The 22,762-nt window shown below is 53.8% G+C and overlaps 8 protein-coding genes across 10 annotated transcripts; 4 read left to right on the top strand and 4 right to left on the bottom strand.

The window, feature by feature from the left end:
• The first annotated feature begins 432 nt into the window (after positions 1-432).
• On the top strand, positions 433-774 carry H310_09657 (hypothetical protein). Its single transcript, XM_008875797.1, has 2 exons — positions 433-478; positions 540-774. The coding sequence occupies exons 1-2, from the start codon at positions 443-445 to the stop codon at positions 669-671; spliced, it is 168 nt and encodes a 55-aa protein (XP_008874019.1). The 5' UTR covers positions 433-442; the 3' UTR covers positions 672-774.
• Positions 775-1,233: 459 nt separating this feature from the next.
• On the top strand, positions 1,234-4,078 carry H310_09656 (hypothetical protein). Of its 3 annotated transcripts, XM_008875796.1 has the most exons (5): positions 1,234-1,611; positions 1,655-1,907; positions 1,959-2,238; positions 2,302-2,517; positions 2,666-4,078. In XM_008875796.1, exons 1-5 carry the CDS (start codon positions 1,346-1,348, stop codon positions 3,343-3,345), a joined length of 1,695 nt encoding a protein of 564 aa, XP_008874018.1. In that variant the 5' UTR covers positions 1,234-1,345; the 3' UTR covers positions 3,346-4,078. The 3 variants fall into 3 exon arrangements, with proteins under 3 accessions (XP_008874018.1, XP_008874017.1, XP_008874016.1); XM_008875795.1 differs by having other exon boundaries at positions 1,959-2,517; XM_008875794.1 differs by having other exon boundaries at positions 1,655-2,517.
• A 148-nt stretch (positions 4,079-4,226) lies between these two features.
• H310_09655 (hypothetical protein) lies at positions 4,227-6,087 on the top strand. The gene is made up of 3 exons (XM_008875793.1): positions 4,227-4,578; positions 4,640-5,089; positions 5,169-6,087. Exons 1-3 carry the CDS (start codon positions 4,290-4,292, stop codon positions 5,675-5,677), a joined length of 1,248 nt encoding a protein of 415 aa, XP_008874015.1. The 5' UTR covers positions 4,227-4,289; the 3' UTR covers positions 5,678-6,087.
• H310_09654 (hypothetical protein) lies at positions 5,027-9,414 on the bottom strand (the record flags this gene model as incomplete). The annotated part of the gene is made up of 15 exons (XM_008875792.1): positions 5,027-6,221; positions 6,284-6,360; positions 6,598-6,715; positions 6,809-6,983; positions 7,070-7,125; positions 7,297-7,466; positions 7,759-7,824; positions 7,912-7,984; positions 8,029-8,112; positions 8,260-8,541; positions 8,668-8,789; positions 8,890-9,073; positions 9,119-9,184; positions 9,236-9,342; positions 9,390-9,414. 15 exons carry the CDS (start codon positions 9,412-9,414, stop codon positions 5,886-5,888), a joined length of 1,941 nt encoding a protein of 646 aa, XP_008874014.1. The 3' UTR covers positions 5,027-5,885.
• Positions 9,415-10,037: 623 nt separating this feature from the next.
• Positions 10,038-10,804, bottom strand: H310_09653 (hypothetical protein). The gene has a single exon (XM_008875791.1). The coding sequence runs from the start codon at positions 10,785-10,787 to the stop codon at positions 10,098-10,100; it is 690 nt and encodes a 229-aa protein (XP_008874013.1). The 5' UTR covers positions 10,788-10,804; the 3' UTR covers positions 10,038-10,097.
• Positions 10,805-17,215: 6,411 nt separating this feature from the next.
• H310_09652 (hypothetical protein) lies at positions 17,216-18,404 on the bottom strand (the record flags this gene model as incomplete). Its single annotated transcript, XM_008875790.1, has 2 exons — positions 17,216-17,571; positions 17,609-18,404. The coding sequence occupies 2 exons, from the start codon at positions 18,402-18,404 to the stop codon at positions 17,216-17,218; spliced, it is 1,152 nt and encodes a 383-aa protein (XP_008874012.1).
• Positions 18,405-19,375: 971 nt separating this feature from the next.
• H310_09651 (hypothetical protein) lies at positions 19,376-20,558 on the bottom strand (the record flags this gene model as incomplete). Its single annotated transcript, XM_008875789.1, has 5 exons — positions 19,376-19,424; positions 19,477-19,601; positions 19,648-20,042; positions 20,099-20,243; positions 20,361-20,558. The coding sequence occupies 5 exons, from the start codon at positions 20,556-20,558 to the stop codon at positions 19,376-19,378; spliced, it is 912 nt and encodes a 303-aa protein (XP_008874011.1).
• A 398-nt stretch (positions 20,559-20,956) lies between these two features.
• On the top strand, positions 20,957-21,886 carry H310_09650 (hypothetical protein; the record flags this gene model as incomplete). Its single annotated transcript, XM_008875788.1, has 2 exons — positions 20,957-21,073; positions 21,107-21,886. 2 exons carry the CDS (start codon positions 20,957-20,959, stop codon positions 21,884-21,886), a joined length of 897 nt encoding a protein of 298 aa, XP_008874010.1.
• Between the last annotated feature and the right edge of the window lie 876 nt (positions 21,887-22,762).

Genomic DNA, 22,762 nt, shown 5'->3' with positions numbered 1-22,762 from the left:
ATCCGGATAATCGATTTCGTGCAAGTTGCGCTACTCACAACTATCTAACGGATAGTTTTTTATACTTCAATCCTGTATTGTGCGAGTTTGGATAGATTCGTTTGGCGCAACAACCACGCAATGAATAGTTGCGTGATCCTATGCATTATCCGGCAAAAAGTTGCGCTACTCCCAACTATTTCATGCAAAATCCAGGATTTTTTTTATTAACTTGGTGGTTTTCGATCGAAGTTTAGCATCACATGGTAAAACGCGTTTTTCACAGCAAGGCTCCTTTGCACCAATGGCTGCACTAGAAAAGTTGTATCGTGTCAACTATTGGTGGAATTCGTTTTCCTCCGAACGGAAATGTCTTGTCAAACAGGTTTTTACCTGTTTCACCTGTTTAACGCGATTTCTTCCGTTCAGTGGCCCCCCATTTTTCAAATAGAGGTGGGACCCCATGACTCGTGGCGACCAACGCGACCGCGACCGCGCGGTAAGGCTGCGCCGAGGAGAATTCGTCGCAAGTTTCGAACTCATGATGGCGATGTATATAGAAAGCTCAAGCGCGTATGGCGAAGAACGCGTCGAAAGGTCGGACGGACAACCTGACGCCGCAACAACGCCGGGAAGCCGACGCCAAGGCGCTGGCGGACAAGATTGCAAAGAAACAAGCAAATTCAGGATGAAAACGTCAATCGTTGGGGGCCCTTTGCCGATTCCAATCGTTGCCGAATTCACCAGCGTCAACACGAATGTAACCTTATTTTACCTCACTGAGTCATGCCAATACGACTTTTCGAGACACGTCCATGACTCACTGCATGCTCCCCCACTGCGATCAATCGTTGAAAACGAGCCCCGTGCATTGTTTTGTCGTGCCCGGATCTCCACTCGCCACATCGTCCTGTTTCGCCATCTACCGCGTGCCTCGTTACTGGCATATCCATCATCCCATCACCACTGCATCTTCTTCTGATTTCATTCGTACCTCTTGATCTGCGTGGGCCTCTTGCCTTGGTAGCAAGCCGCGTCCGCACCGAAGTACATTATCAACATTTGAGGCCGTCGCAGCGACCCATCAGTAGCTCTCGACTCGAGTCGTTCAACGGCGTCGACGGCGCTCCCGTTCCGGACGAGAGAAGGCATCCTGCGGAGGCCAGAGCGCTGTGAGGCACGCGCACAAGTGCATAGGAAGGTTGACGGCATGCACGATGCCATCATCTCAATAAATTCCTCGGCACGTCATCGCATCGCACGCTTGGAAACGCTCCAGCGGTCTGGTCTATTTTTACCCGGCACGCATAAAATTTCTCGGTGGGGACGACGGCAGGAAGCAGCATCGTTGACCATCGTCGTCGCCATGAGCTACGACATCGACAGTGCCATGGCATCGTGTGCGCTGATCGTGTGCTGGGCGTCAGGCGCGTACATGCCCGTCGCTCTGGCCTTCTACGTCAAGCATCGCAACCACCCGAGCATCAAGTATCGGCAGCCCATGCTCATGGCGGTCGTGGGGTTGCTCTGTACGATTCAATGCTGGGGTATGGCATGCATCGGATTGTTTGGCCGGCCGTGGTCGTGTGTCGCTGCCGTTGTGCCATCGCTGGTGCTGTTTCGCGTCACAGGGTAAGGACGTCGCCCTCTTCTCCTGGCTCACGTGGGCTGGCAGGCTTGTGTACTTTTTAGCCCAAGGCTCGGTCGTCGCGATGTTTTCCATCACCGAACTCCTCGCCCTGCCACAACATCGATCGCCCACGGCGCTCAAGCGAATGCAGGCATATCGATGGCTTCTCTTCCGTCCCGTGCAGGCTGGATTCGTGATGGTCGGGGGCATCCTGGCACTGGGCGTTGGCATCGGCATCTTGCCATCGACGCTGTGGCATGCAACGTTCGGCGACTGTGTTGGCGACCGACCAGTCCAGGTGCCGTGCTCGACACATGCTCCGCTGTTGCGGTGACCGCGCCTCGAGTAGGCGCTGTATATATCCACGGCCGCCGAGATTGCCGCCATGAGCGCCGTCTCGCTCTACTTGTCGAGGCATATCAGCATGGTCGTCGACAACTTTGGACTGCGGCAAACATACGAACGCGCCGCTCTGGCCATGTTTGTGGTGGCGGTCGTTGGCGCGGCAACGATGGCATCCGCGGCCATGGGAACCAAGACGGCCGAAGTGTTTCGCACGGCCATTCACGCCATCGCCGCCCATGTTGTCGTGGGATTTCACATCGTACTTCCCGTGCGACGGCGGCACGGTACGTTGTCCGTGGGGACGTGTCGCGATGCCGCAATCGCACGCGTTCATTGTTGGCCGGTAGGAAACTCCAAGTGGGTAACGCGAACGCTAGCGATCCGCCCGATGTCGTCGACAGCATCACACTGGCAGAAGGCGACGCTGTTGTCGGTGGGCAACGACGGGGCAGCCCCGCCCCCCACCACGCTTCCGCCACCACAGCAAACTCTACCGAAAGGCACCACGTACACCAAACTGTCGAGGGTATGCCCAGCCACCCTGTCTCATTCTCCATCCTATGGTACGTCGTCCCGCCCGGCTAGCCCTTGAAAACGAACACGATGGTGCATTGCACAGGCGAGCAACCACGTTCGCGATCGTAGACCAGTCCTCCCTTGGATGCCGCGCGTGTCGGCTGGTTACCCTCATCTTCCGTTTTGTTGTGTTAGAGACGCTGCGACGACTGCCGCCGGCCAAAGATATTCATGCGCTACTTGTGGACCTGCAGCTCTTTTTGGGGACGCCGGACGGGTTTGACGCGGTGTTGGCGTACGCCCACAAGGAATCGCACACGCAGGAGCTGCTCGCGTGGGCCATGGTGGAAAAGTTCAAGCGCAGGCTTGTGACAGCGCAGACCGTGTACGACCACTGTTTGGCGCCGCAGAGTTTGCTGTGGTGCAAGGCCGCGGCGGAGGTCGCGCCAGCGGTCGCTCGCATCCTGCATACCCCGCCGCCACTCCACTTGCACCGCGTGCGGGACACGTCGCCCCATTCGCCGTCGATGCGGCGGGCGCTGGACGAATTTTCCACAAAGCTGGTCAAAGTCATTTATTTCAAGGTTCTCCCCGGGTTCCAGCAGCACAGCGCGGCGTGGCACGAATTTCTCACGACGCTCAAAACGATGGACTTGCTCGAATCCGTCGACAAGATGACGCAGCAAACCACGAGCAACACGCTGTCCAAAGTGTCCAAGGCGGAACCGCTGCCAATCCTGCGGAAAAACTCGGCCGGCGGCCTCCACGACCAGTCCGAATGGTCCCAGTACGCCAATACGACGTCGATCGCGGCACCCAACCACCCGTCAGGAACGCACTGCAAGTCTGAAGTTTCCCAAACAATCACTCGATGACGCAGCAAGGTATCGACCGAATTCGACCAGCCACGCGGACGTGAAAGCGGTCATCGCAACACACGTCGACGGCACGTGCCTCGGGTAGAGCGGTCGCCACGGCCCATCTACAAACACACGACCTCGGCCGCACCGCAGTCGTTGTGTAGCAGGAATGGGCGTACACTGGACCGATCGTGCGTGTTCATGCTGGTTACTCCATCCGCAGGCACCGCTTCGACTCAAACGTGCCACGCGCTGTGTGCACGGAGAGCCGCCGCCCCCTAACCAGCATTTCAAGGGCTCTCGAACGGTGATGCCATCTTCGAAGGACGTAGCGCCTGAGGCTAGCTTTCTTGCAACAACGACGTCCAACGGGAATCGCTGGGTCGACCATCCATCTCAACCGTGTGGCCTCGCGACGTGTTTTGCCCAGCCGTCGTGCGAGGATGCGTCTGGTCAAGTCACACCGACATCGACGTCGTTCTAGAGCCCAACGTTCATTGGAACGCGCGCGAGACTTCCTCCTGGCCGATGAGGTGGGGATTTGCTACAACACAGCGCCGAACGCCGCCGACGTCCAGTCGCCAGCTTGGGTTTCATCATCGCGTGAGAAAATAGACCAACGGCGTGGCTAATGCTTACACTTCAACTTGGCCACACCACTTGGTGGAGGTGCGGCTGCGACGGACCACGTGCACAGTTGGCTCTCTCCCAAAAATGCACTGTAGTGAGCCACGGACTTTGTTTACAACGGGATTTGGGTAAACTGCAGGGGTGGCAGGATGTGCAGCAAGCGCCGGGCAGTGTGGCGAGGCAAGCGCTGTCGAGAGCCCATATGATATATTGGTTGAAATGTTACGTATGGGCGACGAGGGTTTTGTTGGAAGGATTGGGTCTGGCCGGAGGAGGATTTCCATTCGATATATTATCGTGTGAGGTGGCACTCGGCATCGCGCCGTGCAATGACCCGACTCGTCACTGCATCATCCCCGTCGGCCGCGATCCCTCTAGCCAGCAGCAGCAGCTCCCGTCAAACGGATCCGTACCACGACGTCACGGCGCGGCCACCGTCCACGTGGTTGAAAACGGTAGCTCCATTTCGAACGTTGCCGCAAACGCGCGCGGCGACCGGCCGCATCGTGTCGTTCGTGGATATTTGCCTGCGGTCGTTCGGCCAATGCTGCTTTCAAAACTCGCCACTGACAGGACTCGTATTTGTTGTTGCGCTGGCGACGTCGGCACACGGACCAGGTCGGTACACACTCGATAATCTAGCACCGACACATGACCCTCTCGACCGCAATTATTGTAGCCATGGTTGGGTTGGCTTTGTTGGGTTGCATGTCGGCCAACTTGTTTGCCATCACGATGGGCTTCCACGAGCCCTTGATTGCCGCTGGGCTCTTTGGCTACAACGCCACCCTCGTCGGGTGCGCGTTTCAGGCGTTCGTGGTCGGGGACGCTCCATGGACGTGGGAAGCTCACGCGCACATCCTGGTGGCGGTGCCGTGTCTGTCGGTGCTGTCGGTGCTTGTGGCCTCGGCGGCCTCGAGTGTGCTGCCTCCAGGGACCCCTGGCCTTACGATAGCGTTCCAGGTGACGGTGTGGAGTTGGTTGCTGGCCACACACACCTGGTCCCCGGCCGTTGCAGCTCCGTTCGCGCCATCGCCTGGCTTGTACATGCCGCTCCATGGGAGCGCCGCCGCCGTCGCGACGGCCAGATCGTACGACATGGCCAAAGTTCAGGTCGCAGTGGCATCGGGTACGTGCAATATGTTTCCCGCTTGGACTGGCTTACTTCATGGTCGCTGCGGTCGTGTATAACGAATGTTTATGGACAGGGGTGGCGCAATGCTGCTTGGCGTCCGAGTGGTACGTCGGGCTGGCCATGGTGGTTGGCATTGCCCTGTGCTCGCCGATCTCGGCGTTTTATGCCGCGGTCGGGTCCACAGTGGGGACGTTCATGGCGGTGGCGGTCGGCGCGCCGCCGGAACAAATCTACCTCGGTCTGTATGGATTTAATGGCGCGTTGTGTGCGATCGCGCTGGGTGGATTCTTCGTCTTGGCGAACGGCGTCCACCCCAACATGTTGGTCGCTGTGGGCATTCTTGGGTCGACGTTGCTCATGAGCACCACGATCGGAGCGTTTGGACCCGTCGGCCTCCCTGCGCTATCGTGGCCATTCACATTCATGACGTGGTGCATTCTCGTGTCAGCGACGTCGATGAAGCGCGTGGTCTTGATTCCTCTCGACGAGCTGCAGACCCCCGAAGATCACTGGGAGCACCACCACGAACGAACCCGTCGCACGATGCGACCGTCCCACCCACCGCCGTGCTTTGATTCATGAAATCGACGTGTTTGTCAAAGTCCGAGCCTGTGGCGCCGTTCAAGTCTAAATACTTTTCTCACGCGCTGTGTTGGATTCAACCTCTTGATGCGGGACGCATGATTCCGACTCGACACGCGTTGGAATGTGCATGTCACGCGTGGCATGGCCGCCGCCGTTGTGGGAGGGCCGTTTGACAGGCAAAGACATGTGTGCAGGCTCCACGAGGTTACAAGTGGTTGTGGTAAAACGACGACTGCTCGTCGTGCTGCGCGGTGGTTTCGATGCCCCGCTTGACGAGGCCCGAGTGCTTGCCGCGCTGCACGACGTCTCGAATAATGTCGGCCTTGTCGTGCTGCCACCGCTCGCGTTCTTTGTACAATTGGGCGATTTTCGGGGTCGGCGGGTTGTGAAACAGGAACGAGTCTTGCAGGGCATTCATCGTGCGGCTGTTGAACTTGAGGTTGATTTGAGCAAGCCCTTCTTGGGTGAGCTCGAGCACTTCGACCATCGTGGCCGACGTGACGCTGATCGCTGACGGCTGATTTGGACGGAGCACGCACACCTTGCACGTGGTGAGCGACTCGACGGACGGATGCAGACCAAATAGGATGGTTCCGACCATACCTCGCCGAAGACCTGCCCGGTTGTCAACGTTGCCACAGTCACGTTGACGGTGGTGCTGGACGTTGCGTGCTCGGTACCTACACACCGCACGATGAAATAGACTGCCGCTCGACCACAGACAAGACGAAAGCAGCAGACACCATTCGACCCATCCCCCGACATCATCGATGCGCTGCCGTCGCAACTCGTCGACGTGTTCACTCGAATCGAACACACGTTTGGACGCTCGCGCCGTCCCATGGCTCTCCACACCAAACATCATCCTTGGGCCATGTCACGTGTGGCCCACGAATTCGACATGCAGTCGGTCGTACTCATGTCGAGAAATTCATTTCGCAAGCGAGGATTTGTGAGCTGCCATCCGTTGTCGACGACCCACGACCCGTCGTCGTGCTTTTTCTTGTGTCCTGCGACCGTGCTTGGTCGCTTGGCCTGCGCAAAACAAGTGGACATGAGCACCGTCGTCGCGATGGCAGCATGGCAACCCCGTCAGCAACGTCTCCCCGACGACTGCTTGGGACGTACCTCGGGCACTTTGGGGCCTGGATCCAACGCGAGCGATTTCGTGACGTGGCACACGCCTCGCTTGATCACAAACAACTTGTCGACGAGTTCGCCAGCTTTGAGAATCGTTCGAAATGGCTCAAAGAGGAGAACACTAGAGAGTTGTGCCAGGCGCGCGACCACGTCCGACGAACACCTACGTCCAACGAACGATGCATGCCGTGTTGTTGGGGACCACACGCGGCAGACGATGCGCCACTGGGACGCGTGGGAATCACGTACGATTCAAACACGCGGCACTGTCGGAGAATCTGGCACTTGTCTTCGTATACGGATTTCTACAACATGGGTTCGCTCGCTGTCGTTGTCAATGCAAGAACACCACTCAGGCAACACAACTCGATAGGCCATTCGTTTCGTCTTGCGGCCCGCCAAACACACGAGGCATGCATCCCAGCTTGGCCACCGGCGGCGGCACGCGTATTCAATCTATCGCGCGGCGCATGTACCATGTGATCGCGCATGGCGTGTTGATACAATGCATGGCGCACGGCAAGGCAGTGCACTTTACTCAACGCCATGACTGTGGCGCGTCGGGGTCCTGGTATGTCTCTTGGCTCGCCAAATCCATCGCCAGGGAGCAACGTGCACACTTTTTTCGACGCGATCGTGCCATTCTCTGCACGGCGTTGATGAGAAGGCAACCCACGACGATGACCTGCACACAGAGTCCAAAGCACGGGCAACTGCATGCGCGGCGCACACTACGAATCAAAAACGCCACAAATGCATGGCACACTGTCGGGGGACACTTGCATGACGAAGCACCATCGTGCTGTTCCGAGCGAGCAAAACATGGCGCGAGTGGACGGAAAACAAAGATCGACCAGGTCGAAAACACACACGACGCAAGACCCACATCAAGAGCAGCGCATGGCCATCTCGAGGTTGGAAAAACATGCATGTTATACCAAACATTTCGACGCTCACGGCGACGCTGCCCGTCAGTAGAATGTAACACGTGTCCGCTTCGTCCCCTAGTTGTGAAAAAGCATGCCGCCGCCACAGTCAAGACGAATCGCTTGAGAAACGAGTCGAGTCCACAACGGGCGTCTCGAGTGTACCTTGGCGAAAGATGGCGCTGCGTGGAGCAAAGCTCTCGATGTTCGCGGCCATCAAAAACGCCACGATGACGCTCTACGGGTTGTGTTTTACGTCGAGCACGCAGATGGGACATTCACCTCGGGCTGCTGCTGAAAGAATCTCCACGATTTCGCGACGGGAAGGGCGTTGACAACGTCAACGGTCGTCCGTTCGTCGCGAGGCTACGACGTGCATGAGGTCGAACTCGACCGTGGGAATAAACGCAGTCCACTCGATATCGAGACGAGGCATCCGTGAATGGCCTGCGCCGCCCACTTTCGCGACAAACTCTGCGTGCTCTTGTCGAGGGAATCGCGATCGCGTCGTACCAGCTGCAGCAGTGACGCGAGCGAAGGATGCAGCCCGTCTTCAGCCAACACGATGCGCCCCATCGTGCTATATCGGCGATGCATCGGTGGGGGGTGCGTCGGGGGTATCGATGGCGACGATGACGGCGGGTTGCCCGGGGCAGGCGATCTGGGCGACGGTAAAGTCGTCCGTGCGGCCAAGGACGAGGCGCGGTCCCTGTCATCGACGGGATCTCCGTCCTCGCCACGCAACATGAGGGCGTCGATGCGGTGGTAGTCCTCGATGGCCTCTTTGAAGTGTCCCTGCAGCAATCGCATCACGTCAGAGAAAAAAGCAGCGACGACGCATCGACGCCATGCCCCACGCACGGGTGTGCATAGTGTTTTCGTGTGGAAAGAAGACCGTCGCGCAGCTACTTCAGCGCGTACCCGTTCGCGCAAGAGCGTAGCTCGGCTTTCCAAGTACACTTTGTTTTTTGGATCAAACTTGATGGCTTTCGTAATGTCGTGGATTGCATCGTCCAGCCGCCCGATTTGGTAGTACGTGCAGCCTGCGCCACGTCAAAACTCTCGAGGATGCACCGGCAGGTTCGAACGATAACAACGTGCCGGGTTGACATGCGCGCCGCACTCGCCCGATCGACGACGCACCTCGGTTATAATGCGCCAAATGCCATGCCGGTTCAATGTCGATGCAGTGGGAAAAATCCGCCAGCGCGTTGGCGTACTGCTGGAGCCTGTAACTCGCATACGCGCGGGCGAACCGGACGTGGAGCTCTCGGATCGGACGGGCCGACTCGGACGCTAGCGCGTTCTTGAGCACCCACGTGTTCGACTACACTGGGGGCATAAACAAACACCAGCAAGTGCCGGACGACACCTTGACGATGTTTTCAAAGTGGCTCGGCGTGCGATGGCAGACGTGGCGAGCTGATAGCTGCGCCTCCTACCATGTCGAAGAAACCAGTCAGGTTGTGGTGTGCGTGCGGGGCACGACCTTGGACGACATGGCTTCGATCGGTGTGAGGCAGATCGATGGCACCGAGTGCTTCTTCTGCAGCAGGGGACGCTCGAGCTTGGGCAGGTGCCGATTCGACGCCACATCTACCACTGGCATGAGCACCACATGCGTCGGGAGACTGGCGCATTACGCTTGACGGTGTAGTCGCGCTTCATATGGCCACTGCTCACGACACAACGACGTCGTTGCCAGAGTATATTTAGCCTACTGACATCTCCAAGTTTGGTGGCGGAGGAATCGCCCCTTGCGCCAAGGTGCCGTCGCCCAGCCACCAAACGCCCCGACCACGGCACGACATGGGACTGTATTCCTCTCTGACGGTGAGCGTCGGTGCATCGTGGCAGGGGTCGCCACGGACGCGCACAATGAAAGGGAGGGGCACTCCCAGTATCATGGCATTGCTTGCGCGGCGGTGTGCGATAGAGTGCCTGAACGCTGCTGGATGGAGGGGGGGACGGACCCTTGGACACCATCGATCGATGGCATGACGGGGACGTCGGTAGGTGCGTAACGATGGCGGCGGACAAGTTGGTGAGCGCACGCCACCACATCGATCGCCACAAGTGGACAAGGCCCGCGACGACTGCATTCGAACGACAAAGCTCTTCCGTTCTTTCGAGACGTGTCGAAGCAGCCCGCACGACGGGCATTCGTCGTTGTGAGTGCTCGTGACCGAGACTGTAAACTCAAACGAGTCGAGATCGTGTGGGGGGCGCCACAGGGAGGCATGCGGTAATGTCGATGGCCGCCAGCGCTTTCGTCGCCCATGCAAACACGATGGCTCTGTCCAAACATGGCACGGGAATGATTACATTTACTTACAGTCCTACTCACCGAGCTAGCACCCCGGATGGGCCTTGCTCACCAACGTCACGACGCGGCCGTTGAGCGGCTGGACGGAGCGCGCGTTCGGGTGATGGATAACCTTGCTCCACTTGGCGAGCTGGCCCTTGGACATGGTCTGCACATCTTGCAGCACATTCCACTCGACGCCTTCCGTGTACGGCTCGGTCGTGAGCGACCCCGGGTACCGGAACACGTTGGTGCGCGTCACGGGGAGCGCCGACGGATCGAGCGACGACAGCGTAAAGTTGTCGCCGGCCTTGGTCAGCTTGTCGAACCCGCTAAAGAACTGGTCCAGGAACGCGTTCGGCTTGTCGTGCGGGTCCAAGTCGAAGAAGATGCCGACGACGGCCAAGTTTTTGTTCTTGTCAGCGTGCACAAAGTGCACCTCGAATGGGTACTGCTTGCCCCCGATCGTGTGCTCGCTGGGTGCGTGGGGGTGGAGCTGCACCGAGTTGTACGCCTTGCCGTTGAGGGTGAGGTGCGAGTCCGAGCCTGCGGACCACGTCGCCTTGACAGTGTGTTCTTCGTGCGTCACGATGGCAGGGGCCTTGTTGAACGCGATCGAAAAGTTGCCGGCGTTTTGGACGGGCTTGGCATGGGCGGGGAGGTCAATGGGGGACTGCGCCTGGAGGGTCTGGCCCGCCACGGCTGCGGCCAACGCGGACAGCAGGAAAAGCTTCATCTTGGTGGCGACGTGGGGAATTCAAAAGTGCATGGCGCTGTCCTCTACCCGTCGATGGGAGACTGCGACATGTACGCTACAAATGCCCCTCGGCTTGAACTAATTCGCCGTCCGTCCCCATGCATGAACAAGATCCAGTCGTGCCTGGGCCGGAGTGAACAGTTGGCGGCTGGCCATTGCCCCAGCGTGGTGGCAGCCTGTCTGTCTTTACCACGGGGCTGGGCGGACGGCGGCGGGGGATGTCGAAGGTGGCGCGAATCGGCAGCGATCGAGTCACGGTCGCCGTGAGGGCGTTCTCGGCAGGTTGTGCGTGCCGTTTCCCAGCCAACGCGGCGACGTTGCGAGGGAATCGATGCGCCAACAACAATTGGCGGTCAAGATCGCGCGAGAGGAACACCGTCTGCCCCCGACCCCACACACACACACACACTCACCCTCATCCATGCCACACACCCACATCCATGCGGGGGCAGGCCAGACGAGAGGCTCGCCAAGTCGGTCGTGTTACGCTCGGTGGTTCGACCGTCGCGCGTACAGTGTTCGACTACGGTCTCTCTCTTCCCCCCCAACGTAACACCTGCTGTCGGTACCCACTCAACAAAGGGATCGTTGTTGCCGTCAGTCTGGGCGTTGTCGTGCTCCGTCCACGAGCTCAAAGCGACGCGATCAGGGGGTTGGTGGCGGCAGGGGCTGTCGCAAGCTCGTGGCGACAATGCTTGGCTGGCGTGCCCATCGTACACACGGCCGTCACTCTCTCGATACCGTCAAACCTGCCGCCGACATGGACCTAGGCCACGCGAGGACACCGCGTGGTCAGGCGTGAAATGCGGATGAGCCCCATCTGGACGGCTGCACAAGCGCAAAGGAAGATGAGAGCTTTATCGCTGGCTGCAGCACTGGTCGACAAGTGCCGTGGATGCCGGCGAGACGTAAGATGCACGAGAGGCTGGTTGAATCGTACATCATCTCAGCAATTCCGCCGTCGCGCCGCCCAGGTGCCGCAACGTAGTACTCCGGAGTATTCCACAGCCTACTCTTGGTCCCACGCATGCCACCGCTACTGCTGCAGCACGTGATCGAAGGCATGGGCGACAGGAAATAAAAGCACAACTGGTGCTGTCGACCAGGTTGCCGCCCGACCCAAGCTTATGACATGGTCAGAGAGGTCCAAGATGCAGAAAAATGCGGGGGGGCGCAACGTTGTCACGCGCGCTGCTCCGTGCGCGGACTCGCGGTGCCAATGATGATATAGGAACCCGGGCACAAGCGCCGCAACCCACTGTGCTTCCCATATGGAAATGTTGCGTTGGCGGGCTGGGGACAGGTGGTCAGATCTCCCCCAGCACAACCTCAGTCTATTCATCTACTACGCCAGGGCGAGAATGGACGGCCCTCATTTGGAACGGATGGCTGTGCAAGGAGAATGCGTCCCCAAGCATATGCGAGGACGTCCCGCGCCATTTGACGCGAGAGGCGACGCAGCCGCGTGGTGCCGAGGATGGGAGATGATCGTACAGTACAGTGCTAGCTCGCGGTTGACGGAAGCTGCTCGTGCTCGTGCGTCTCGGCGCGCTGGACATCACAGAGCGACGCATTTCCCCTGCAACAAGGCAAGTCGACTTGGGTACGAAGGGAGCTCCATTACGGGGTAGCAGCAAGTCATGTCAACTATATCGCGGTATTTGCATATGTTGAGATTCACCTGCGTGCCCACGGGCCATGCTTGGTGTTCTGGTCCGTCTGGTGTACCAAATGCCGCGTCGAGTGTGGGTGCGTCCTCGTCATCTCGAGCCTTCTCCCGTGGCTTCACGAGGCTGCCTCGGGAGCAAGTCCATCCTGGCCGAGGCGATGAGCACAGGCAAGCGATAGGGCAGGCATGGCGGGAACCACACAGCTCCTCAGCTTCTTCCGCCTCCAATTTTGGAGGCGCCGTGGTCCGAGCTCATGCGGCATCGAGCAGACGTCAAATGCATTCGTTTTCACCATGCTGTACACGTGCGTCGAAAGCATTTTCGAAGCACATGTCACCTTAACTTTTCGTCGATTCCTGATCCCTGCGGTTTTAATCTTCAAAAATGTATTGCCACATGCATATATTTTGTTCAAGTTTGATATAGAATGTCAAGAGGTGAATATAAATTGCAACAGGACATGGAAAGATACAGTCACAGCTGACATTTCCACAGGCGGCTGGACGGCTGTCGCCACCTCGACGACGTGGGCACGACGTTCCAAGGCCGAATGCGATTCCATGCAAAGTTCGTTTGAAGATGGGCACAACGGAACACACAAGTACACCTTTCGACTGCAGCAACCCAGCTGGAAGAGCTCCCACGGCTTTGGCGTGCGTTTGGCTGTGCGCGCGCGGCCGTTTGTATTGCTGGTCGCGTTGGTGATCCACTCAAGGCCACCTTTTGCGTCGTGATCTCCTGGCGTTCGGCCTTTGCCTCGTCAACGTCGTGGAGCCGAGCCAAGTTACGCATTCGACCTCTGACGTCGGTCGTTTTCAGTTGCAACTTTGATATTGCACGGGCATGGCACATAACAGCAATACCGGTACTGCATTCCATGAACGCAAGTATCGCCGTTGCGCCATGTTCGTCAGCTACGTTTGGAGAAGAGATTGTACCAGCCGTCGGAGAGAGACCCGGGTGGGTCGAGGCGGCGCATGCGTTGATTGGACCAACTCGGTATCGGTGGAGTCTTGCTGATGTCAACGATTCATGCGGCATTGCTCGTGCAGTGTGCCGGCAGCAGCGGTTCGGGTCGTCGACGTTGCGGCGGCGTAAATGTGCCGGCGACCTTTTCGCATCCGCGAGGTGTGGGGAATTCGTGAAGTTGCCGTGACCCCGCTGCGGTAAGTTGGCTTGCCAGTTAGGTGCAAAACGTGACGGATACAAGCATGTGTTGAAATATCACAACCCTTCAACTTGGACACGTGACTTGTATTATTGTACCGTGTAGCGTATATTATTCTGGACACCTTTTATATTCTGGACACCTCCAAGAAAGAATAGTTTTGCCTGTCAAAAGAATATCAAGTTGTACAGAAATCCCTTGGCGCGCAAGCATACCTCTTATATCAAATAAATACTCTCTACATTAATATAATATCCATTTATAGCGGTAAAATATATTTTTCGGAGTTTTTTTGGCGCGACGAGCTGCAAGCAGCCCTGTGATCACTCTGGCGAGCATGGCCGACAATGCTGATGCAATCATCGCAAGACGGAAGTCTCCTGGTCGCCCGGCGTTCAAGTACGGACCCAAGGCTGTGCCAAAGCTGTACAAGAACAAGACAGTAGACTACAAACACCGACTGGAAGCAATAATCAAAGTGTCTGAGATTGGCATGTCTTCCTTTCTCGACACCTACTGTCCTAACTCAACAGCCACCGAGCGAGAGAGCACAAGGAAGAAGGTCCATGGCTGGGTGGGTTCTATGGAAGAAGTCGCTGGAGATGTCTCGGTTTTAGATGATGACACACACTTGCAGACCTGTTTACCAACTTGGCCATCGAAGACACCATTGATCCCGATGAAGACATCGCCTGAGACTTCTGAACCAAATTAGGACATCTCAATATATTACCTGTCCATTTGTATACAATATTTTGATTTCACTACCTCTCAATTGTTTCAACTCTTGAAAATTAATTTCATTCTACAACTAATTGTTGACGGTGTTGATTCGGTGGAATTCCATATATGAAAGTTTGTATGTCCAGAATAAATTACATAACCACACCCCTTGCCGCCGTCGGATAAATGTCCCTTCACTGTCCAGAATAATATACGCTACACGGTAATTTCTTCCTCTGTTCCAGCTTCCCATCTTAGCGACTCCAAAAATTCATTTGACCATATCACATGTGAAAGACAATCAAAAACCAGAGGGGGTCAGCATTGACAAGGTGGAAACGACGTTTTCGCGCCCAAATTTGATGTCCCCATCGGTCTTGAACAAAAAAAAATGAAATCATTGGTTTTCATTTCAACATTACCGGACCCGCGAGCCTCACTAGCATGCTCACTACCATGGATTTTCTGCGCGCCGGACGCGAGCTCTCGTACGAGACCAAAATCGAGGTCATCACCCGCCTCCTACGACTCATGGAGATGGGCAATTTAGCGCGCGGTGCCATTAAATCAACTGCAACCGAGACGCACCTGCACCGAACCACCATGTCCAAAATCTAGAAAGCGTTCCGGCACTACGCTCGCATGCCGTCATCGAAGAGTGGTCGAGTCGGAACCAAGTTGTCCTACACCACCGAACATGTCACGAACCTCGTCAGCGGCGTCCCCGAAGACCAGCGATCCACGATTCGAGACAAATCTGTAGCAACGGTCTCTCCATCGGCACAATCCACCACAAGCTCCGCGAAGGCACAATTGAGCGCCGATCAACCCGTCTCAAACCGCTCCAGACGATGACAACATGCGTGAGCGCATTGAATTTTGCCGTCGGCCTTGCCGGCGCCGGCGAAGCCGGTTTTTCCGAAAAGCCGCTCTCAGCAAACACCCACGAGTTCGACGGCGTGTTGGGCGTTGTGCACATTGATGAGAAATGGTTCAATGCCCATAAGGACCGCTGCAAGGTCATGAGAGTATTGTCCAATCAGGGACAACTAACTTTGGAATTTCGGCAAAATCAAATATAAATTTTGAGCTAAGAATATACATTCTGCAAGGTTATAATTACAAAAAGAATTATTCGCATACATTCAAGTTGAAATGACGCCATGTTCTTGCAGGTCATTAATCGTTAAAATAGATCATTCATTTCAAACCCCCAGTGACCGGAGCGCCACAAAAGTTTGTCATTAACTTAGCTAGGGGACCCACAATAAGCAGTGGCTAGACTGTGGCGTTCACAAGGGACGAAAATGTGAAGTGGCTTTAATTCCTTGGCGCGGTTCCAAAACATGTTTCATGTCATTGTGGGCGATCTGATTGCCAGAATGACTTAAAATTCTATGTACAGACTCCGCCAATCATTCTGAATTGAATGGTGTATTCAGAGGATCCGTGCTAGTGATTGGCGGGATTTTCACTGAGAAATACAGGGTGGCTTTAACCTCCTGGCACGCACTGTACACGAATTTACACGCCCATTTATGATAGAATTGTACGTTTTGCATGAATACATGGTAAATAATTCATTTGAAAGAGCATGGGACAGTTGTGCACATACGTGTTGGCAATCATGATATGACAGGGCCTGATTTGAGTGCACTGGGGTCATGAATAGATTTAGTTGTACTTGGCAATACATGAAGCAAACCATCTCGGAAGTCGATCATTTCAGTGTTTCAGGCACTGCAAACAGTTGTCATCGCCAATTACACAAAAATATAGAAATTTGCAAATGAAGTAATGATATGACATGTGCACAAATCTCATGTTAATGCTTAATTTTGCGGTGACCGATCGAAGGTGCGTCTTCGTCGAGTGGGCCCAGTAATAATTGAACCCATCAGGTCCATCGAGGTCCACTACTTTTCATCGGACTGTGTAATATCTTGAAATAGGTCACCCCACTCACGCGCCTCCTCAGTTGCCCATGCTACTCGTGCCTTTTCGTGCGCCGGGGTCATCATTGGCGCGGCAAGTCGCTTCTTGTACTTTAACTTGGCACTCTAGTTGAGAAATTTAGCAAACACGACGACGACCAACCGGCAAAGAATGTCGTTCCACAAGCTCAGCGGCCGTAAACTCGCCTGTACGGGCAGTACGAATGATTCGGCGGTGGTGTGAGCTGCTGACTTTTGAAGGTCTTCCAGTAGAGCGCGCGGTTCAAACCCCGTAACCCCGAAATCATAATCGTATTTGGAGTTGAATGAACTTGGATTTGATATTTTCAGTTATTATATCTCATGTTCAATGACTTAGTTTCAAGTCAGAACGTGGAAAGTGATCATTGATTGAAGGATTGACAAATATCAATGTATTTGTTCATTTAATATAAATATATTTCTGCGATTGAATGAAGTCGTTGTCGATTGTCAAACTGATCATTTGGTCTTTCACAAAAAGCATATGTTTTTCATCGATACGGTACGTTGTTTTGTATGTTTTTACATGGACATCACCGGAGTACGGAACATTTGAAGTATCATGGGCCCACCAAACGATGTGCTTTTGGGGATAGGTATTTGCATCAGTTGATGTAGTCATGTTTAAGACACGCTATATGGAAGATAATTCTCCCTGGCGATGACACCACCTCGAAATTCTATTTTTGCCAGCCATTTGTCTGAATTCTGTAGCAGAAGGCACTAAGTGGTTAAACGTTTAAGTGTGCGACCCGGGTTCAAATCCCGCTAAGTATCAATTTTTGGAATTCTTCGTTGTAAAAAATGTCAAATCCAAAAACTCCAGCTAGAAAATCGACCGTCGTCGATCAACTTGAGGCGACGTGAGCTTCAGTCGCCTTGCACGACGGGCACGATACTGAGCCTGCGCTCGACTGCGCCTTTTTGCCGCCTCATTTGACATGCTGCTGTAGCGAGACAAAACACCATGATAGTAAATTCCGTCAGTACGACGTAGCGGCATCCACGACACATGGGCACTGGTGAGAGCACAGCATAATCTTGAGACAACGTCAAACGGTTTTCGTTCCACTTGTACGTCTGCGCATAATTTTCCAAAGGCTGCAGATCCGACCAAAATCTCGACGAGAACCCGGTCGGAAGACACAAGCCCATTCCGTTCCATCTCTCGGGCTGAGTGGAGTCCACCTTGGGGTCTTCGAGTTGGGTGAATTGCTCGAACCTCACTTCTTAACCCTTGATAGCCCATGTCCACAAGGACACTCCACGAGTCTGGGTACTCGTCGAAACCTTCGTCATGGTCCACCGTGTCCTGTTTGGGCGCAGACTTCCGAAGCACTTCTTGGTGGATATTCCGACTTTTCTTGAAAATGGTCAAATCAGAAACTGATCCTGTTGTGTGGTCTGACATATCGACTGCAACCTCGGCGTAAGCAACGGAGTACTCGAGCTTCAGACTGTAGAGCTTGTGCTTTCCCGAGAAGTAGTGTATGGCTTCGTCGAAACGTCCAGTAGGTCGATACGAGGGCTGAAACATGATATCCGTACAATACAGTGCTGACGGAAAGTTGGCAAAAACCTTTCCTTGTTGGACTTGACGGGTCATGTTGACAGGCATAACATAGTGCTCGTAGAGAATTGGTTCGACGATGACAGTTACACTCTGGATCATCTTTTCGAAAGTTGGAGCCTTCATGTTAAAGTCGAGGGCGTGTTTGTCCCAAGCGTTGCAGTGCTTAAGCACATACAGGAGCATGAAAAATGCATCCTTTGGTGAGGTTTTTGACTTGAGGCCTCGTCCCATCGTCCAGCTGGTCACCATGGCGGGTTCAACTAAGGCCCAAATCGTTTCGATCTCGGCCGGAGTAAAGTTCGACATGGTCGTGAGGGCTGCGTTGTCTCCTTGACTGAAGAAGCTGTCGATCACTGGCGTGGGCGTATCATCGGCTTCCTCCACTTGTTGCGAGTGAGCTTGGTATACCGTACTCAACTCGTTGAGGGCGTGGGCGTCGTCATCGACTTGTTGTTGGAGGCGCGTCACGATTGCAATGGAGTCCATGAGATTGATCAAGACTTTTTGATTGTGAGTTACGACGCCGCGCTATCTTTGAACGTGTAGAGGCGTAGCTTAGCTCAAGTCGTGTAGAGTACTGTCGGGGAGCTTATAAATGCGGAATAGGTTTGTCATATTGTTTTCAATATGGTTTATTCTTCATTGACTAAGTCTTTGAGAGGTTGATCGTACTCACCGTCATTCACTGCGATATTCGGATTTTATCCAATCCTATTGCATTTATTTGATATTATTCCAGATATGTACTAATATCCACTTGACATCGAAATCACTGACAAAGACCTCAGTAATTGAACACGAGGTCTATTAGTTGAGCGTAATTGATTGCACATGGATTGGATATGACGATGCCGAGCCAAAGAATGGTTCAATTTTCTACCCACCACAGTGCGTACCTTTGGCATTCCAAGCGCTCTAGATGCAACAAGTCGAACATCTCGCACTCGAAATAGTCTTCACAACCTTCCCAGGATCCTTCGTTGCTCTTGGTACGTGCCCTTCCATCGTCGACTAGTGCGCTGAATCTTTCTCCACTTCTACACCGACAATCACATTTAGTGTGGACTTCTGAAGTTGCAGGAATATCTCATGTATTAGGTCACCAAGTCAAAATGGAATCGATTTCCTCCCTATGGACAAGCTCCTTTGCAAAGGAGAGGGCTCAATCGTATGCTTGAGATGTGCTGACGAGGGACTGAGTCATTTGGTGAACAGGTAATATTTCGAACATAGACAGGGTAGCCAACCATTGATCGACACATTTCCCAATTCACTGAGGTTTTACCCAAAGCCCAATCATTGATCAAGAACATACAAGCCAACAAAATTTTATTCAAACTTTTTTATTTATACTTGAAGTTTGTATGCAAATTCCAAGTATAATGCAAACAATTTTTAACTGGAGACCAGATGGGGATTGGAAGGCAGAACGCGCCGCAAATGAAGAACGCAGCATGTCAGTGGCCAAACGTTCGGCGCGCCTTTGCGCAGAACGGCGCTGGGTCGCTGCACGTCGATTCCTCTTCTCTTCCGCCATTCGAGCATAGCGCGCAAGCACAGAACGGTAGTGATGTGGGCCGTATGCAAGGGCATCAAACCAACGTGGAAGTTGGTCAGGGTAAAGGTAAGACGTTGGATGCCATCGTAGAATTTGACATCCCACACAAACGTATTGAGCGACACCTTCCACAGGAGGCAAACGCTTCCAAAGAAGTTTTTCAACGACGACGCGGTCCGATGACACCGCCGCATTGCGCTCAAGGTCCTGGCGGTCAAGCGTCCCCTGCACAGGCCTCTTCTTCGGATGGATGGCGCGAATTGTGTGCGACAGTCCCACATATCCCATGTCCACGAGAACCGCCCACAAGGTAGGATGCGGTTGGAATTGCTCCCCATTGTCGTTCACCATGACTTCGTCAGGCTTCTTGGTCAAGGCGTCGACATGGACATCGTGACGGTTGCGGAACATCGTCATGTCGGCGACGGACCCTGGTTGGTGAGAACTCATGTCGACCATGAAGCCTTGAGGTGATACTGATGCTTCAATTTTAAGCCCGTAGAGTTTATGCTTTCCGCTGAAGCAGTGCTCTTGTTCGCCAAAGCGACCCGAAGGCGGTGGGAGGGCTGAGATTTCACGTCAGTGGCGTACTTGGCGTATGGGAAGTTTGCAAAGGTGGAACCTTGGTCTCGGAGGAACGCCGTGGACGGCATGGTGACAAGACCACCGTAGAGGACAGGAGAGGCAATGTCGATAACACGCATAATCATCTTCTCCGGCGTTAGCGCTTTCATTCCAAAGTCGACACCATGTTTCTCCCAGGTCCGCTAGTGCTTCATGATGGCCAAGGTCAAGAACAGGGCGTCTTTTGCCGTTGTCGTGGGTTTGCGACCCCGATCGTCCATCCAGCGGGCGACGAGCGGGCCTTCAACGATACACCATACAGTGTCAAATTCGGCAGGCGTGAAGTTTGTTAAGGTCCGAAAGCCGCCAATGCCACTCTCCTCGAGAACCTTGTCGATTACAGGATTATTGTACGTGGTGGTGTTGTTCTCTTCGTCGGCGACCGCTCCGAACACGTCCAAGCACTCCTCGAGGTAGTGCTGATCGGACACGGCTTGAACTTGCAAGCGTTCCAGCATTGACGTGACGTTGAGAACCATTCGTGTAGAAATTATTTGTGTGTGGTAGTTGGTCATCCTGCATTGCAATTGCCCCGTTTCGAATAAATTCTGAAACTCTATATATCAAATCTCAAAGTCAGTTTGAATTTTCAAACATTCAAGGATGTTGGAACAACGCAATTTTTGATATTTGTCGAAGATGAAGGCGCGCATGACTTTGAGTGACAAGCATGAGCTGTATGTGCATCACATGCAACATCCATCCTCAACATACACCGAGCTACCAAATGGGCCAAAGAAGCCTTTTGTTTACAAGCACACCAACTAAATCAACGATCTGTAATGCTCTTAAACGGCACGCCACGCAAAGTAAGCAAGCGGACAACAAGGCGAGAAGCGCTGATCGTTCTGTGATGATGCCCGAGGTCGAACAATCCGTCGCACAGTGGGTTCTCCAATGCGAAGAACTGGGCGTGTGCTTGACCGGCGAGCTCATTCGCAAGCAAGCGACAATCTTTTGCAGCCAGCTTCAAGTACCGCTTGACCAAAGACTGTGCTTCTCTTAGGGATGGTTTCAATGTCGTCATGGCTTTACCAGCAAGATCCAACACGGCGAGGCAGCGTCAGTTCCACCCGAAGCAGTAGCGTCCGGTCGTGTCGTCGTCCGCAACATCACCAGAGGCTTCAACGCAAGCGAAGTCTACAACATGGTTAAGACCGCTTTCTTTTATCGCATGTCTCCTCACCGTTCTATCACCCGAAGCCGTGTGCCTGGAACAAAGAAGTCAAAGGACAGGATCACGATTGCGCTTAGCACAAACGCCGACGGATCCGACGTTGTTGACCCATTGTTCATCGTGTCGGCTGCCCGTCCACGCTGCTTCAATGGTGCTCCCGCAAGTGCTTTGGGCTTTAACTACATGTCAAGCAAGAAAGCATGGATGAACAGTAGTCTCTTCACTTCGTACTTGCGCAACCTGGATGACCACATGGCTACCGAGGGTCGCAACATCTTCATGTTGGCCGACAACGCGCCATCCCACAAAGTGGACGAAGATGTGCATCTATCAAATGTCAAGGTCAAGTTGCTCCCGAAGAATACAACTACTCACCTGCAGCCTCAAGACGCAGGCATCATTGCCTCCTTCAAGGCCAAGCTTAAGCAGCGGCAGTTGCAGAATGTCCTGGACCAAATTGACAACGTGATGTCAGGACGTCAAAAATATCAGTATGATGTACCTCTTGTAGAAGCCATGGGATGGGCCAAAGAGGCGTGGCGATCTGTGACGCAATCGACCGTTGTCAACTGCTGGAGCCGCGTCGGCATATTGGACAATGACTTCTAGAACATGTCAGTAATGAATTTGGAGTAATTGGTTGTCGGCAGTTCCGGTAATAACTTGACCAGAGTACCTGTAATTATTTATAACCTGTAGAAATCGCACGGAATGCTCGGTTTCGTTTAGGGGGGAGATCAGCAGTCCAGCAATTCTTGATCAAACCAACTGTCCATTCCGAATTAGCTTAGTCTATTTGCGAGATGTCGATCTGGTTTCGAAATGCTTGGTCTACTCAAAGGAGAAACAAAACGAGCCTCATTTTTTAAATACCCATGGATATTTACAATACATTTGACTACCTGATTGGGAACCGACTATTTGAGTCGGAGGCCTATTAGTGTGGATCTCAGGAATCCTGAATTTGCTGACTTGGGCGGCCTCTCCAGTCAGTGAATAGTGTGGGCCACACTAATTCAAATTTCACACTATATTTGATTTCACACTAAATGTTATTGGCCGTTTCGCTGTTACCACAACGTGCTGTTCATATTCTACTTCCTCTGTTCCACATTTATCGTTGCTAAGGAAAACACACTTTTTCCACATTACTATTACGAAATGAAAATCATTGGTGCTTCAAAAGGTTCACTGATATGCATTGGTTAAAATTCTTTAGAGAAGCAAAGACGCAGGGCAAGTCACATTGGACATAAGACGACCAGCGCGTCTCAATGCATCCTTCTTGAGATGCGGCAGAGCAAATTTGTTGTCGCCAACTCAGCTCTGCGTTTGAAGGCCCCGCGCTTGAGATTTTCTCCATTGAGTTACGTTTTGAGGTGTTCGATTACTCATAACTTGACGCTATTCGAGAGGTCTCGGCGGGTATGGTTCACTTGATCCTCCATGGCGGCAAATTTGAATATGACTGTGTTGGACTATGTG

This window comes from Aphanomyces invadans (genome assembly GCF_000520115.1).
Source record: "Aphanomyces invadans strain NJM9701 unplaced genomic scaffold supercont1.22, whole genome shotgun sequence".
NCBI lineage: Eukaryota > Oomycota > Saprolegniomycetes > Saprolegniales > Verrucalvaceae > Aphanomyces > Aphanomyces invadans.
The sequence above is the reverse complement of the archived record's forward strand: the minus strand, read 5'-3'. Positions and strand labels throughout refer to the sequence as shown.